At 47.9% G+C, this 18,138-nt stretch overlaps 1 protein-coding gene across 1 annotated transcript; it reads right to left on the bottom strand.

Moving 5' to 3' along the window:
* Positions 1-241: 241 nt before the first annotated feature.
* LOC129680330 (cytochrome P450 4F6-like) lies at positions 242-15,894 on the bottom strand. Its single transcript, XM_055611926.1, is given in 14 exon segments — positions 242-1,173; positions 1,176-1,270; positions 1,634-1,661; positions 1,664-1,715; positions 1,843-1,907; positions 1,982-2,115; positions 2,698-2,827; positions 3,004-3,070; positions 3,385-3,652; positions 5,963-6,084; positions 6,710-6,837; positions 6,925-6,978; positions 9,029-9,173; positions 15,685-15,894. Coding segments are annotated over 14 exon segments (1,584 nt in total). The 3' UTR covers positions 242-1,087.
* Positions 15,895-18,138: the final 2,244 nt, after the last annotated feature.

Raw genomic sequence — 18,138 nt, 5'->3', positions numbered from 1 at the left:
TCTCCTCAACTGAGCCACCTCTCCAGCCCCAGGAGAAACAGGTGGGAGCCTGAGAGAACACTACCACCCAGGGAGCCTGCAAGGGTGACGCTGTTTTAAGTGTAAGCTGTTTGAGTGGCCTTGGACAACACAAGCCTTCAGTGTCACTTAACATCATTGTCAACGGCTCCCAGACTTTTCTCCTGAGAAGCTGTTGTGCCCAATTCGAGAGACCCCAAAAGACCACTAGGAGTCGAGTCCGTTGTAAATCACACGAGGATCTTTATTCAAGCTTAAGCTCGGGCTGCCAATCTCCCCTGATGCAGCAGGTTAGAAAGTGGGGCCCCGGGTCTCAGGGAGGCAGGGTTTTTAAAAGGAAGAGCAGCGAGCAGGGAATTCCAAACCTTGCAGTTACAGGGAAGGGAAAGTTTTGGGTGGGGGTTTCAGCGATCGAAATGTCCTTTAGGCGAATTGTTCCAAGCCACGTGGCCAAACCGACAGATATCTAAGATACCTGTATGACAGTCAGCTGGGTGGAGTGGAGGACCCACTAACACTTCTGTGGCATTTATGACACCTGACGCGGAGGACCCACCATTAACGCATTCTGTGGTATCCATGACAACCCGCAGGGTGGAGGGCTATGTGGCCCTTCTCACAACCCAAAGGTGGGGGTCAAGTCACTCCAAGGTCAGTCAACTTAAGATAGAGTCTGAGAAACAAAATGGAGCCAGCCCTGTCATCCTTAGTTTCTTCAAGAGGTCTGCTGCAAGTTAAAGGCCAGCCTGGTCTATCCTCTAAAAGCTACACTGTGAAACCCTGTCTCAAAAATAGAAGAAAACTGTAGTGTTTGCCGGTAATCCTTGTATCTCTCCTGTTCAAAAATCTGTGGTGCCTCCCTGTCGCCAAAAAAATTAAGTCCACGCTTGAGTTTGAGTGCAATTCTCAAACTCAGGCCCCGCGGATCACCCAGGAAACAGGCTGGCTCTTGGTCGCAGACCCCAGCCTCGCCTCTTGTCAAGCCAGGCTACCAGAGGGTTTCTGTGGTCCCGCAGTGCCGCCTTCTGGCACCGCTTATTCTAGGATCCGCAGAGTGGGTGGGACAATCCTAGGCCCTGTCACTCACTGCGCAGGCGCTCAGCGGTTCCACCCGCAGCCACAGCCCGCCCTCTGCGCGAAGGACCAGCTCCTGCCCGGCTCCTTGTCGTCCCGCAGGACGCGGAAGCGCAGCAGCGTCAGCGCCAGCGCCACCATCATCTCGCTCATGGCGAAAGTCTGTCCTATGCAGTTCCTGCGGGAGGACGGGGTGGGGACTTTTTACTGCACAGGGACCAAACTAGCCCCCAAGGTTTAAGCTTGAACAGGTCCATGCTGTTCTGGCCAGCCCGAGAGGCAGGAGGGGCGCTGATGCTCCGGGAGATACCAAGTGTGAGTGTCCGCAATCCTGAAGCTCTCGCAGACTCAGCGCCCGAGACAGACCCTGACTGGGCTCTGAGCACAGGGCCCCGCCTTTCACCTTCCAACCCCGGCCTGCTAGACCTTTCGCGTAGCCGTGAGCAGAGGGCGGGAAGGAACCTAAGCACCCCAACCTCTCCTGTCGCCGCTGTCGCCCCCCCCCCCGCTTTCACTCCAGCTCTCACCCCTCTCGCCTTACCTGGGCCCGGCGGAAAAGGGAATAAAACAAGAGGTGACCTCTTCTGTGGGTTTTCTGGGTCAAAGCGGAAGGGGTCATAGACCTGCAGATCAACCAAGACTAGGCTGAAGGGTCAGCCAGTCCAAGAACAGATGGATATGGAGACAGAAGAGTGACAGCTCTGGTTTTCCAGGTAAGGGTCCCAGAATTGGGGGCGGGCGTGGTCGCACCTCAGGGTCTGGCCAGACTGAAGGGTTGTGATGAACCCCGAAGATGCTGATGAGACAGTCGTTCCCTTTTGGACAAGAAGGGAAGTCAGCGTTGGCCCTGGGAACCAGCACGAGCAGGGCCTCCCCATACAGTCCACACCTTTGGGGATGACCCGGCCGTCAGGGAGCACAACGTCCTGGGTGCAGAGTCGAGAGATGGCGATGATTGGTGGGTGCAGCCGCAGACTCTCCTTGATGCACATGGTCAGGAAGGGCAGCCGAGCCAGGTCGTCCCTAAGGAGCCCACCACACGATTATCCAGGTGCAAAAGCAAAAGCAAAAGCCCTGGCCTGCTAGATGGCTTGTCATTAGAGGGCTGGCACCCACTCTTGATGACCTGAGTTCAGAACCTGAGTTCAGTACCAGCCCACACAAGGTGATGGAGAGAACCAACCACCAAGAGTTGTCTTCTATGCTCCACACATGCACCATGCGTGTACACACACACACACAAACAGTCCTGGCCAGCCTTACTGCCACTTGTTGAAGTTCTTACTGCTTCCCTGTGATCATTTAGTCCTATAACAAAGGTAATTTTAGAGAAAGGCTCTTGCTGCTGACCCTGAGCAACCTGAGTTCAATCCTTAGAGTGTACGTGATAGGAGAGAACCAATACCTGAAAGTTCCTCTGACCTCCACAAGTGAACTTAGTACATGCTCACTCTCAGCACAGACACTCACACACGAATGCATGAATAAATGAATGAATGAATGAATGAATGAATGAATGAATGAATGAATGAATGAATGAAATGTAATTTCACAGATCAAAAACAGCAACTGCCATGCTGGCTCACAGCTATATCTTGCACTCACCATTCAATCTCCTCAGGCTCGCGGTCCATCAGGAGCTCCTGCACCTCCTGCCGGCAGCGCTCCTGGTATTCCGGGTGCCTCGCCAGGTTGTACAGGATCCAGGAGAGCGCACTGGATGTGGTGTCATGGCCTAAAGGGCAGACAGGAAGTTCTGGGTGCTGGGCTGTTTCAGCACCCCGGAGTGAACAGTACTTGGGCATCTTCCCCAAGGAAAGGAGAGGATTGGTGGAATGGAGGATCTGGTGTTTCCTCCTGATACGGATTAATCAACTCAGATCCTCTCTGTGGCTGCACGGGGACCCTCACCTCTAAACATGAAGGTGTCAGCCTCTGCTCGGATATCCTCGTCTGACAGCTCCTTCCCGTGTTCATCCTGGAGACATGAGACCCTCAATTCGTGCCACTGGGGGCTCCTGAGCCTGACCTGACACAGGCTCTGATATGCACTGCACACACGCCTTCCCTAGCCTCTCCATGACCTGTCCCTGCGGGTTCCTCCTTAATTTCCTGCTGTCGTTTGCTGCTTACACAGTGTCCAACAGAGTCACATCTTGTAGGCTGTCTTTAGTTATTATAAATACCATCTATTGCTTCCCAAATACCCACTTGATCAAGTCTAATTTCTATCTAACATTCAATGTCGAGGTTCTTGATTCAGTTCTCAGTTCAGATTCCACAAAAACCCACCTTGGCCAGCAAGAGCACATCAATGAAGTCCAAAGACTTAGACCTAGCCTTGGCCTTGAGGAATTCAACACCCTGGCTAGCAAGAGTGCAGCGTCTCTCCCTGATGACATCATCTGTGAAGCTGTGCACCAGGTCACAGGCCTTGCAGAAGCGCCGCCCATCAGCAGTGAGGTAGTACAGGAAGTCCACATGCAGAAAGAGCCTGAGGTACCGTTTCATGATGAGGGAGCTGAGCTCCAGGATTGCAGCAATGTATTCACTGGGAGACCTGCAGGGCAGGCCAGAGAAAAGAAGCAATGTTACACACATGAAACTCCAAAGAAGTTCCAGCCACAGTCCCAGGATGAGGATTTACCCAGAAAAAGGCCCTAGCCAAGCAACACCTCTCTCTGCTTCCTGCTTCCCATGAGTAGCCTTGTGCCCCAGGATTTGAAGGTAGATATGGCATTGTTCTCATCTCTCTTTCAGTCAGCATTTGCTCTATCTTTTCTTTCCTGTTTTCTTAAAAATCTTCCCTGTTTTCTGTATCAAGTTCATAATCTCCTCTTCAGGTCTTTGGCATCTGCATCTATGACATTCCTTTACTGGGTCAATTGTCCAATCTTAGCTATGACTATGACTTCCACCTGCTTATTAAATACCTCCCATGTCTCCTTGGAAAACTCCAAATGGAGTTCACACCCTTCTTGCTGGGTATACAACATCATTAAGATCTGCCTGCTAGCTGGACTTGGTGGTTTGTGACTCTAGTCCCAACAGTCAGGAGATGGAGGCAAGAGGATCATGAGTTCATGTGTAACCTGAAGTTCCTACTCAGTTCCAAGATAGCCTAGACAACATAGTAAGATGCCATTGAGGAAGGAAGGAAGGAAGGAAAGATGGATGGTTTAGATGATAGAGGATTTGAAGAGAAGTGTGCTCCAGAGGCTTGCACACTTGCTTCCTAGTTGATCCAGTTGATGGCACTCTTTGGTTAGGACGGCCTTGGAGGAGCCGTCCTTGAGAGTTTCAGCACTACCCACTTGCAGTTTGTGCTCACTTTTGCTTCCTGGGTGCAAATGAAATGTGATCAGGTAGTTTCCTGCTTCATCGGCCAGCTTCCGCGCCTTCCTTGCCATTATGGACTTCCCCTATAGAACTGTATTTCATCACAGCAATAGAAAAGAAATACAGAAAGGCAATGTGCTAGAGCACCATTTAACTCTGTTAGAAAGAGGGAGGCACTTTGAACTCCCTGTGATTACCAACCTTGTTATCAGCTTAGATTAAATCGCACCTTTTTTTCAGAGTGGTCTGTGTACCTTGTATGCACACATTTGTTTAGTTGCCTCATGGACATGTGATGACACATGTGTGCACATGCACGTGAAGTCCAGAGGCTGACATCAGGTATCTAATTTCTCCCCACCTTGGTATTTGAGAAAGGGTCTTTTATTGAACAAGAAGCTCATTGATTCTGCTAACCTGTGGCCTCCAGGGATTCCCCCCATCTAAATCTCGCTCCAGCACTGAACTGTAGATATAGTCACCCTGGCTTTGCTTTGATGGGTGCTGGGGCCTTTGGTCTTGTGTGGCAAGCACTTTACTTACCGAGTCACATCCCCAGTCCTCATAAAGCACATTTCCATGTTCCTCTGTGAGGATGTTCCCCAGAGGATTAGCTGAGGGGTAAACACCCACCCTGGTGTGGACAATCTCATCCCACAGGGAGGGGCTTAGAAAGAAGAACAGGAGATGGAGGAGGAAGCTTGCCTCTTGGCCCTTCTTAACGGAAGGGGTTCCGTGATGCCGTTCCTCACCCACCATGATGGGTGAAACCTCTGAAATATGGAGCCAATGACAGCCTGCCTTCTTCAGTCCTTTCACTCAGATATTGACAGGAATACTCTCCTTGTCTGCTTACCCACACCTCCTTGCCTTTATCCAAACAATCCTACCTCCCTGAAAGGCCAACTCTCTCTCTCTCTCTGTCTCTCTGTCTCTCTCTCTCTCTCTCTCTCTCTCTCTCTCTCTCTCTCTCTCTCTTCCTTGTCCTCCAGGGGGTCCCCTCTGTTCCCTCTGACCATTCCTTTCTCCCTGTGGATTCCCAGGACACAAGGGGGATGGTAGAGTAGTGTCCGTACCCCAGAAATCTCTCTGCACAGTAGGAGTGGAACTGCTCCCTACCCAAATCAGGCTTGGGCCTACTCAAACTCCACAGAAACAAAGGCCACATCATGGGAAAGCCAGTTAAACTTCTGTTTCCCCACCAGAGAACTGGCTTCTCAGAAATCATGTGACCAGCAGTCTGCTAATCTAGCTGATAGGCTTTGAAGGTCCCTGACCCCACTCAGCACTTCCGTGTCCTTTTTCCTCCCCTCCCCACTGACGAGCTATATAAGCTAGCTCCACTATGTCAGTAAGTGACCTGTTCTCCCAGTCTTCTAGGTTGTTTATACCTGTCCTACTCACCACTGCATGAGACCCTGCTCCCCAGCTCCTCTGCATCTGCACCCTGAGACTACCACTAGGGGTTGGGACCTCCACAGCCTCTTCCCTTAGTCCATGCTTAGGTTCCCAGGCAAAGACAGTGACTCACTCCTGACAGTTGCTGTCAAAGCTGAAGACACATTTCTGAAGATTGTCCAAGGTCATGAGGCTGATGTGTTCAAACATGTTCAGGCAGGTGGTGCCCTGGGTGTTTAGGCGCTGCCATTTGGCCTGGCCAGAGAAGGGAATACCATTAGGCCTTGGCTCCTGAGCCCTGGCCAACTCCAAACACCAAAGTAGACAATACACACATACACACACACACACACACTACATTTAGGCCTTTACCCCAGAATAGGCCAGACATGGGTGGGAGAAGACACAAGGCTGGTAGTCAGAAACTGAGTTCAAGTCTAATGTCTGTATGGCCTTTGATCAATGCATTTCCCTCTCCTAGTTCCCATTTGGTAAATCTTCAGCAACAATTCATTTAACCTCATCTGCTGAACGGCTGCTCCACCTCTCACACTCTTATGACTGGGGAACTTGAAGAAGCATCCTGATCTCTACGGCACCAGTTTCATCATCCATAATGTGACTGTCATAGTAATTTCTACCTCGAGGCAGTGTGAAAACATAGATCATGGGACTGGCATAGTCCTTCTGTTGTATAGAAGGTATTCAATAAACGCTAATTGGTGTGTGGCTACAGAAATTACTCCATATGGAGCTGGAGAGGTTAAAAGGTTAAGAGCACTTGTTGCCCTTACAGAGGACCCAGGTTTGATTCCTATAACATAATTTTAATGTTATAAAAGAAACCATCCCATACAAGCACATATAAACACAGACTCACGTGCATGGTGTTCACACACTTGTTAAAAATCTTCACGTAGGGCTTCAGGATGTCGAAGTGGAAAGCAGGTGTCAGCAGGCGGCGATGGCGGCTCCACTTGCCACCAGCACTCAGGAAGAGCCCATCTCCTGGGAGGGCAGGATGGCAGTGGGCAAGGCTGGCACCTTCACCTGGCCCAATATGGTATCTCCTGACCCTGATCTTGAGGTACTCACCCAGCCAGGGCTTCAGGAAGCCGTAAAAATTCATTTCCTTGAGGGCCACTGAAGCTGCCATTAAGAAGGGAGGAGATCAATCAGGGGTAGGGAAAAAGTGAATGGTGGTCTCTGGGAAGGATGGGGACTCCCAGCCCCATGGCTGTCCACTTCCCCTCCAAACATAGCCAGGCAGGAAGGGGACAGGAACAAGGGAAGGAGGGAAGAGAAGAGGTGAGGCAGACCAGACCACGCTGCAGCAGCGAGGAGAGCAAAGGTCAGCCTCACAGGGCACAACATGCCTCAGCACGCCTTCACGTGGCTGCTACATGGTCCACCGTGTTTTCCACATCTAACCGGTACAACACCTCTAATAAATGCCTTTAACAGAGACCTGGGACACATCCTGCACATGGAACAGGGACACAGTTATGCACACAACATATCATCCCTGAGATGATACAGTATGGTCTAACACGGACATACAACAGTCTTACATGATTTAATTGTACCCTTCAGATAGGATTTAACTGAACCCCAGATAGGATTTTAATATGTTTCATTCATGCCCCAAATGATGTATCCTCCATGCTAAGCATTAAGTATTTAAGGTTAACGGTACCCCTGTCCTCAAAGACCAGTGTCGGTTCACCCGTCAACGCACTAGCCCACACCTAGGTTGCTTAGCAACCTATGATATCATGATTGGTCACCGTTACCATGGACCGGGATAAAAGGACCCCGAGCTTCTCTCTCTCCCTCTCTCTGCCTCTGCTCTCTGCCTGTCTGTCTCCCTTCCCATTCTGTATTCTCACCCTTCTAAGCTCTCCCACTGCCTCAGTTTTGCCTTTCCCACAATAAGCCTATAACCACAAGCTGTTGTGCGGTGTGTAATTTATATCACGGCGCTCAGGGTTCAGCCCCCATGTGCTCCCTTGAAGGGCTGCCACTGCCCCAGCCAGCCGGCGAGCAGCTCACAGCCAACCAGACACAGCTGACCTGCTGGGTCTTCTGAGGGATTCTGTACCCCCTCTACCTCCCAAGTCAGTTTTCAGCTTAAGGTCCCAAAAAGGAGCTGAAGCTGTAAGGTGGGTGGAGTCCTTTGTGTGCTGTGTGTTTCGCTGAGCATCAGTTTCCGGAACTCAGCCTTTCTGCTCTGTTCAGGTCTGGCCTATCTGGTCTACATCAGAAACGTGTTGAAGGGATGTCTGTTCCTGTTCCTCTGTAACTTTGTGGATCAGCTAGCCTGGAACAAACAGAGATCTGCCTGCCTCTGCCTACCTACTTCTGGCCTTAAAGGAATGCATACCACACCCAGAAGATCTCCACATTTTTATTCTATTTCATTATTAGAGATGTTTGTCAAGGACCAAAGAATCAGGAAAGAGCACAGCTTAAGGGTGTAAATGACCTTCATCTTCTAGCCTTTTGCATTCATTTAAGAAAAGGCTATGAAAACACGCATGTCCGTTTTTACTTTGCCTCTGTTTAAGACCGCACTCTGAACTGGCATACTGGTTATTTGTTATTTTATGTCTAAAATAATATAAGACAATCAAGTCACAGTGGTGGATGAAGAATCTGTCTTATCGCCCAGTGAGGCAAAGTGAACTCTTCCTGGAAACACAGGGATTTGTTAAGGGGTTGAGTTATTAGGGGTTATCTTTCTGCACAGGAGAGTGAAGCCATCCGGAAGAAGGTGGGACTAACAGACAATGAATCCTGCAGCATTTTTGAGACCTGTATCCAGCTGTCCTTAAAGAACACTCTCCCTGGATTTTTCTGCTAGCAGATTTCTTTAATTTTTTTTCAGTGCCTAGGCATGCAGTCTAAGGTACTGTAAGTGGCAGACAAGTGCCCACCACAAAGCTATACCCCCAGCTAGTAGATTTTTTTTTCTTTGCTAAGACCACACTGGGTTGAATTTCCATCACACACAATTTAACGGACCATAGTATCTAGAGAGACCCAAAACATTGCCCAGGGTCATCCAAGTTAGTGGTAGGGCTGTGGTTTCTCCTAAACAAGGCTCCATCCTCTCCTGACCAACCTGACTTGTGCAGGGGTAGGAAGGGCTTGGAGAAAAGGGAGAATAGACCGGTAATTGGGGTTCTTGGAGAAATACCTGGTGCCTGGAGAACAGGGCCAATGGTCTTGGGGTGGATGAGCCTCAGGAAGGGATAGACAGCCCCAATCCAACCGACATGGACATCATGGAAGTGGTGGCCCATTTCAGTCCACAACAGCAGGCCTTCCTCATTGTTCTTGATCTGGAGATGGAAAAGACTGAGGCTAGCCTTTTCTTGCCAATCAAATTCCGCACCACTCTTACTCTTTCCATTGACTCATTCATAAATGGCTCTTGCTGAATCAACCTGAATTAAACTGCACATCATTTTTTATGTTCATGTGTTTATTTACATGTCTCTCTCTGTTTCTCTCTCTGAACCCTATTCCCCTATCTCTGTTTTGTTTTTTAAGATTTATTGATTTATTTTTTGTATACGTGTGTGCCTACATATTTTATATAAAGGTCCATGGAGGCCAAAAGAAGGTGTTGGATCCATTGGAAATGCTGTTTCAGGTTAGTTGTCAGTTGCCTGATGTGGGTCCTAGTTCCTGAAGCCAGGTTCTTTGCAAGAGCAGCAAGTGTTCTCACACACTGAGCCATTTTTCCAACCTCTCTTTATATTTCCTGGATGGATGAATAGATTGTAGATAGATAGATAGATAGATAGATAGATAGATAGATAGATAGACAGACAGATAGATAGATAGATAGATAGATAGATGATTAGTAGATAAATGTGGATACACAAATGATTTATAGGTGTGATGCTAATAGATAAATAAATGGCATAGGGATATGTAACAGATAAATGATACAGGTAAAATATATTAAATATGAATGTATGAGTGTATATATTTCACCACCAATTATCTACCCCATTTTGTTTCTGTGTGTGTGTGTCTATCATTCTCGCTCATTTTTCTTGATCTCCCTCTCAACTCTGTCATCTCCCTCTACATGCCTCTCTGTGTCTTTATCAAATTCTCTGCCTCTGATTTTTCTGATACCTGCCCCCCCCCCTTTTCTTACCACTTATCTAATATCAGAGTGGACTCAGCTAATTTAGCCTCAGCGATGGCCAAGTTCCTCTGCAGCTTTGAAGCAAAGGACGTGTGAGGACACCCACAGACTTCGTACCCAGCTTAGGAAAGAAGTGAGATTAGAATTTCCCTCAGGAGAGAACTGATGGCCAATTTAGATCCCATGTAAGGAAGAAGCCTTGAGAAAGGAGCAGAGGAGGAGAAAAGACAGCAGGTGATCCAGTATGGAAAGTTCGGGGGAGGGAGAACCAGAAGTGAACACAGACGGGCTCAGGGAAATCTGGGGAGACCAGTGAACAACAAGAATCCTAAAACACTAAAAAGAGACTCTTAGGAGGATGATAGAGACAGAACAGCAGAGAGCTGTGGAGAAAAAAATCCAACAGTGCCGGGACTCAAGCACCTGGAAATCACCAAGGTGACAGGAATGAGAAGCAGGCAGATGAGCAAGAGGGGCAAGAGAGCGGCAAGAGATGAGAGTGACTCTTTGTCCATGAGTGCTACACCCACTCCAGCGTCGTTAGTGTAGCATATCAATAGATTGTGTTACTAGACGGGAGATACGTTTTCTTTGGGAATACGCTCCCTGGAGGTCACTGGCAATATGTTCTCCTTACCAAAAAGATGTATTCTGAGATTTCTACGCTTTCTTGGTTGTGGTTGTGGGGTTGGATTTATGAGCCTTTTGATTTTTTTCTATGATTCCTGGAATAGCACAATTAACTATTTAAAGAAATATATCTTTGGTAGATTATTAAAAGCTTTAATAAGAATAGAATGGAAGAAAAATAATCTTAAGAGAAGTAATGAATCAGATTCAGTATCAGGTAGCATTACAAGAATAAAAAAGAAATAGTGGACTCCTCCTTAGGGAAAGAGAGCATGGGAAAGTACAGCTGGCTCGAGCATGCCTCCCTTTGGCGTCTTGTTTCTAAGGAAGATTATAAATCTTTAGCAAGACATATGGGAGGATGGTTAACAAAGGTGTATTTAGATTTTGACGCAGAAAAAGATTTTGGCAGGTATCTGACTTAGCTCCTGACTTTCCTCTTCATTGGTTAGCAATAATGAAACTGCAGTTTGAGGTTTCTTTTCCTTTGTCTGCTTTGATCAAAAGTTCTCAGGCCAAGATTTCTTGTGGGCACTGCCCTCTGTTAAAATGTAAACTTTGTATTCTTGGTAAAAGTCTGAATGTTCTGGGAAGTATGCCAACTTTAAGGTATTTCCTCATGTAATCATTATAAAATTATTAGTTTGACTTCAGAAATATTACAGCAGATTCAAAGCACTCCTCGGTGTGGCCTCTGTCTGTCAATCCGCCTAACCTGTGTCTTCCTGAGTATCCAAAAACCCTGATTCTCCCACAGTTGTGGAACCCGGCTGGGTCAGTCCATGGCACATATGTCTATGGCAGAATGTGCAGGCTAGAGGTTTAGTAGAAGTAGGATTTGGGGAATGGATGGACAAGAGCTGACATGACACCTAACACCCCGTCATCACTGTGACCAAGACAATGGAATACATGGCTGATTGAGTTCACCCAAGCCCAAGGTTTTCCAAATGCCATTGCTAAAAGCTTGGTAGTCTAAAAACCACTGATAACCAATGGTGTGAATTGCTTAAAGAACTATACAAGATAAGTGTGCTTGGTGTTCCTGATTCATCCACTGTGAGGAGCAAGAGAGGTAATGACTCTTTCTATATTTTCTTTTAATTCTAGAAAATTAAGTAATATAATGATGCTGGTTAGTTGCAGCCAATGTTTCTGGATAAAACAGAAAATGAAAATAAAATGAGCTTAACTTCCCAGTTCCAGTTGTGTACAAACCATCTAAAACCTTGTAAGTGTGTCCTAAGAGAGAATCTGGTTTTGTTGTTGTTTTTGTTTTATTTGTTTGTTGGTTAGTTTTATAAGACAAGGTTTCTCTGTGTCACCTTGGCTGGCCTGAAACTCACTCTGTAGAGCATTTTGGCCTCTAACTCATAGAGATCCACCTGCCTCTACCTCCTGACTGCTAAAATTAAAGACATGATCCACCACCACCACCTGGTCCGAAGAGAGAATCTTATCTTGAGCAGCCATAGGCCTGAAGATGCTGACAGCCAAATACAAGCCCTTGTCATAAAACTGAATGACTTACAATGCAAATTCAGGTCCCAGCCTCAAAGTATGTTAATAATTAAAGTGAGGGCACTGTTTGGTAAAGAGTGGGATCCGCAACTTGAGATAAAGATGCACAGAGGACCTGAGAGCATGGAACTCTCAGAATCTGGTGGGTTTGGTCCACCTGGGGAAGATGTCTTCCTACATTTAGTAGCAAATATATTCTCAACCCCACTCCCTGAACTATTTCCCTCTCTACCCTTGTCTGAAAAAAATCCTGTGATGTCTATGAAACCCAAGAATGACCCTCCCTGAAGGAGATGCCAAGCAAGTCAGCTCTTGCCAATTGGGGTCCACCCTCCCTACTAGACTCAAGTTTCAGCAGGCCCCAGAAATGGAGTACACAGTGAGAAGGACCACTACACTCCTAAAGAACTTACAGCTTCTGGTTCACATAAGAAGAGGTCTGGGACATATGTGTACATGTGTATATGTGTACATGTATGTGTGTGTACATGTATATATGTACATGTGTACATATGTATATGTGTGTATGTGTGTACATGTGTGCATCTATATATGTACATATGTGTATATGTGTGTGTGCGTGTGTGTGCGTGTGTGTGCGTGTGTGTGTGTGTGCGTGTATAACCAAGCCTATACCGGTAAAGAAAGCACAGCAAATTACTGAAGATACCAAAATCTGCAAAATCTGTCTTGTTCCTACTCCTGTTCCAATATCTTTGTTCTTAAGTGTGCACACAGCCTCGTGAAGTGTGCCCTATGAGCTGCTGAACAGAATATTAGGCATTTGTGAATGCTTCCACATGCTAAACAGGTACCACCCAAAGGGAACAGCTGCAGTATTACAGCCTTTTTGTGATGACTCTGAAGGACATTAGTGAAGGAAAATCTTCACACGTGTGTACAGTCAAGTTTTTGCTTGGAAAATGTGTGGTTATATACTGCCGCTTCGGCCAATGATCTGGCGACATGGTGGGGTTCTAAAAAGGCGTGTGATTAAAAACCGAGATGACATTTTCAGAAAGGCATGTGGTAGAGCTCTCCAAACAGGCAAAGGATGTGAAGCTACTTATGTCCCGTGTAGCTACTCAGCAAAAGGCAATCTCAGCAGAGATGGACTTTAGTCATCAGCAGATGGGGGCTTGAACTATGGCTAGTAATTAACATCTTCCCCCAGCTATCCCTGCCATTGACCAAGGTGACCAAGGTGACAGGAATGGAAGCTATGCATGGGCTCAACAACACAGCCTTCCACTCACCAAGGCTGATCTGCTTATGGCTGCCATTGAGTGCCAGACCTGCCAGCAGCAGAGACCAACACTGAGCCTCCAGTATGACACCATTCCCTGGGGAGACCAGCCAGTGACCTGAGGCAGGCTGACTACCTTATACCACTTCCACCATGGAATGAACATGGCTTTGTCCTTACTAAAATAGATACTTATTCTATATTATGAATTTGCCATTGTAATTCTTTTGCCAAAACTACCATCTATTCATTCACAGAATTCTTTGTCCACCATCGTAGTAGCCCACATAATTTTGCTGCTGAAAAAGAACTCATTTCACAGTGGCAGAAGGGAGGCAGTGGGCTCATGTCTGTGGAATTCAGTGGTCTTACCACCCTCCATCATCTTGAAGCAGATGGCTTGAAAGAAGAGTGGACTGCTCTTTTAAGGGGACAGTGCCAACAGGTGGAAGAACTCAGGAAGCGGGACAAGTTCCCAGAAGGCTATAAACGCTCTGAATCCGTGTACAATACATGGTGGCTGTTTCCCCTGGAACTGGAATTTGTAGCTCAGGAATCAAGAAGGAGGTGGAAATGAGGATGGTGCCATGCCTGATCACATCTAGGGGCCCACTAGCAATCTTTTTCTCCCTTTATTCACACAATCTTATGTTCTGCTGACTTACTAGACTTGGTTCCAGATGGGAGGCTGCTTTCACCAAGAGCTAGGATAAATATTCCATTGACTTGGAAGCTAAGCCTTCCCTTTGGCCAATTTGGGTTCCTTATTCCCTTGAATCAATAGGCTAAAAGATGTGTTATTGTGTTATCAGGGATAACTGATTCAGACTGCTAGAGGAAAATCTGGCTGCTTTTCCACAGCAGAAGGAAGCGTATGTGTCAGAGGACTCTATTGTCCAAGTCAGGGCTAAGGTGAGCACTCTGTTCCTCCTTGGTGCAATGCTGCAGCTCCATAGAGTGGACGAGCTCTTTCGGGGCATGTCTCGTTAGCATGTTCTGCGGTTGGATCATGGGAAACTCCAACAATGCAATCCAGGCAGGATGACAATAGTTCTTCAGGAATGACGGTATGGGTCACCCCTCCAGATAAAGAGACAAGACCTTATGAAATGTTTTCCGAGGATAGAAGAAATATACAGAATGGGCAGTAGAGGAAAGCGGTTCTGAAAACCAGCTAAGACCATATGATCAGTTACAGAAACAATTATCGTATTTATCATGAGTGTTTCTGTTCTGTTTTGTTAAGGATATGTTTGTGCACAAATACACACATATTTGGGGTTTTTTTCTTCCTATTCCTTTACCATGTAACATAACATAAAAGAAGAAGGCCTGAGGAGATACGGGAGGAGAGAAGGCCAAACAGGGAAGCTGGAAGAAAAAAGGACTGTGGTGAGAGAAAGCAGCCCTTCAATCACCTTACAGGTGACACTAAAATGCCAACAGTGGCTCTGGCAACAGGAAGTCATGGAGCAAGGGGCACTGGATGTGAGAGTAAGAAACCTTTCACAGGAAGGGTAGCCATTATCGAAGAGGCCACAGTGGTGCCCTCCAGAAAAACAGAAACAGTGGCTGGGCTAGTAATAGAACCCTTTCAGTAGGGGGCACAGAACATTCAGCGTTTGTCACAGAGAAAAGCAGATTGCTCACTTTGACCTAACTCGGACAATGGAATCCTTCGACGTAGTGTGAGGCTGGGTAAGGAAGGACACGGCCTAAAGCGTTGGAGAGGAGAGATCACGTCTTCTGCCATTCGGTGTCCTTGTGGGCAGAGAGACAGGGATCATAGCTCATTCCCACAGAAGAAGAGGCTCCGCACAGAGGTACGGACACTGGCCTGAGGCCAACAGAGATGGGCCAGGAAAGCGGCATGCCCCATATGTTCCATTAGAAAGCCTCAAATCCAACAGTGGAAAGTGAAGGCAGCACATGGTGAAAGGGACCCTGTGCAGCCTGTCCTGGGGGCCTCTAACTACAACACAGAACAGACCACAGGAAGAGGCTTCAGACCCTGAGTTCTGGTGAGAATGTGATCCAAAGTTAGCTGGGGGTGAGAAAGGGGAGAGAGAGAGAGAGAGAGAGAGAGAGAGAGAGAGAGAGAGAGAGAGAGGAGGAAGGAAAGCTTCAGAGCATGGTGTGGACAGAGGCAAAGCTGGGTATGTGAGCAGAGAGGGACCCCCACGGCCCCCCTCACTTCTGTACTGGTGTAGGCCCCAGCCCTCTCGTGACTCCTGGATTCCTAAGAACCTCTCCTGCCTTTGAGAACGCGCTCATCCTGACACACCAGACCTACCTGCTCCGTACTCCCCAAGCCAGTGTGACCCCAAAACCAGTGCAGGGAAGTGAGCCGAGGAAAGCAGCGGGGGCGGCGGTTGTCATGCCAGGCATTGATCCAGGTCAGGGTTCGAGCCAGGAACAAGGAGGCCCCAACCAGCCCCAGAAGCTGCCATGGGGAAGCAAGAAGGGCCTCCAGTCTCAGCCAGGACAGGCTCAGCTGTAGCATCCTGGAGGGGAGAGGTGGAGATTCTGAGGCCCAGGAGAAATGTGGACCACTGGAGTCACTGGACAGGGACAGGGACTTAGATGGCTACAATATGTCAAGGAAAAGGAGCACCCAGGGCCATGCAGGGGAGAGACGGAGACCACAGAAAGGAAAGAGACAGACAGATGGGACCTGTTTAGTCTAGACCAGCCCAGATGGGGTGGGGGTGGGGGCTGAGAGAATTGGTGTGGTGACTGGAAAACAGCCGCCTCCAGAACCAGTTGGCTCCCTGGAGCCAAGCTGTAGGCAGTTCCACCGTGTTCTGGGCCTCTCCTGTGTCCCCAAGCCTGGCACCTCTCTCAGGGGCAGTGAGTCCCAGGATACCTCCGCTCTTCTCTGAAGAAGTTTCCTGCTTACTGACTGTGCAGGATGTGAGCTGGGCTGAGCCAATCAGGCGTTGCAGAGGGCTGCCTCCTCCTAGCAGGCCGAAGGAACCAAACTGAAGAGGCGGGGCCAACCCGAAGCAGAAGGAGGCAACACAGTCACAGGCCCTACCAGGCAGGGGATCCTCAGGATTCAACACATACCTGAACTGGAACAAACGTGTCTTGAGATCCAAACTTTACCACCTCTCCCACTCTCCCCAGGTCCTCTGCACTGCAGGCTGGGGGACAGCAGGCAGTATTTTCCAGTGTAGAGCAGAGAAGCCTTGAGCCTCGGACCACCAACTGCACAGACTAATAGATTTCAAGTTCTCCCTCCAAGTCCTACAAGTTCTGGGTGGAGAAAGACTTCCAGAAACAAAGAATCCAGCCGCGCTTGAACAGACTATTTAAATTCTGAAGATAAAACTCCCAGCTGAGAGGCTGGAGTTCAGACAGAAAGGTGGGAGAGGTCAGGCTGAGAGGTGCCTTGAGCTGTGCGGAAATGCAAGCAGGAGGGGAGAGAGCTGGACACTGGCTCTGAGTCCCCTACCTCGTGTTGAGAGCTGCAACAGAAAACCACTATTCACAGAGAAAGGCAGGCCCGTCAGGGTAACACCATCATTCATGCGACCGAAAGGGTGAAAGCCCGAGGATGTGCAGTGACAGAGTTCAGGATGTGAGAGATAACAGCTGCCAGCCCAGACTACCGCACTCAGCAAAACTATCTGTCATAGTGGAAGAACAAAATGTAAAACCTGCCATGGTAAAAAACAGAATTTATGAGCCCTGAGCCAGGTCTACAGAAGATGTGTGACAGAATCCTTCAGGCTGAAGAGGGGAAAAAAATATCAGTCCACAATGTCCAGGAAAAAAAAATAAAACACACTAGAATAATATTTAAGCGGGGGGGGGGGGGAGAACACACAAAATCAACAAAATGATGATAATAACTCTGAATGTTATCACTCTCAATTCTGCCCCAGACAAAGGCATAGGCTAGTAGATTAGATCAAAAATCTGGAGCTGTCTGTGTGTTGCCTCCAAGAAACACCTCACCACAAAAGACAGGCACTACCTGAGGGTGAAGCAATAAATAAAAGTATGCCAGGGAATAGTGAGGAGGCCCATCGGGTTGAGGCACCTGCTGCCAGCCTAGCAGCCTGTTTGATTCCCAGGACCGACATGATGCAAGGAAAGAACTGACTCCTGCAGGTTGTCCTCTGACCTCCGCGTTCCCGTTGTGACAAGCACACATACACACACAAAAATAAAGTGTTAGGTTAGAGACTTTTAAGAGTATCCCAAGTAAGTGGACTGAGGACACAAGCAAGCAGGCGTTGCTGTTCTATCATCTGACAAAACTAGTGAGAAAAGAGAGAGAAGTCACTCATAGACCAATGGGATGCTTCAGTGGGTAAAAGACTCCTGCCGCCATACTAGACGCGAACCTGACAACCTCACTGCAATCTAGACTAAGAGGCAATGTCTTCAGTGGGGTGCCTGTTGATAGCTGTGAAAGGGAGGGGCGGCTGTAAGGTATTATGGTCTGAACCACAGCTGGATTCTAACACTACATTCTGTGTGTGTGTGTGTGTGTGTGTGTGTGTGTGTGTGTGTGTGTGTTTTGCGACAGGGTTTCTTTGTGTAGCCCTTGCTGTCCTAGAACTAACTTTATAGACCAGCCTAACCTCAAATTACTTGAGTGCTAGGATTTAAGGTGGGTGCCACCACCACTCAGCCTAACATTACAGCCCTAGAATAGCTGAATCAAATTAGGTATCATTGATCAAATGGATTCAACAGACATTTACAAAATATTCCATCTAGACACAGCAGAAGA

This window comes from Psammomys obesus, unplaced genomic scaffold (genome assembly GCF_907164565.1).
Source record: "Psammomys obesus unplaced genomic scaffold, mPsaObe1.curated_primary_1811, whole genome shotgun sequence".
Classification (NCBI taxonomy): domain Eukaryota; kingdom Metazoa; phylum Chordata; class Mammalia; order Rodentia; family Muridae; genus Psammomys; species Psammomys obesus.
This window is presented reverse-complemented; position numbering and strand designations above follow the sequence as displayed.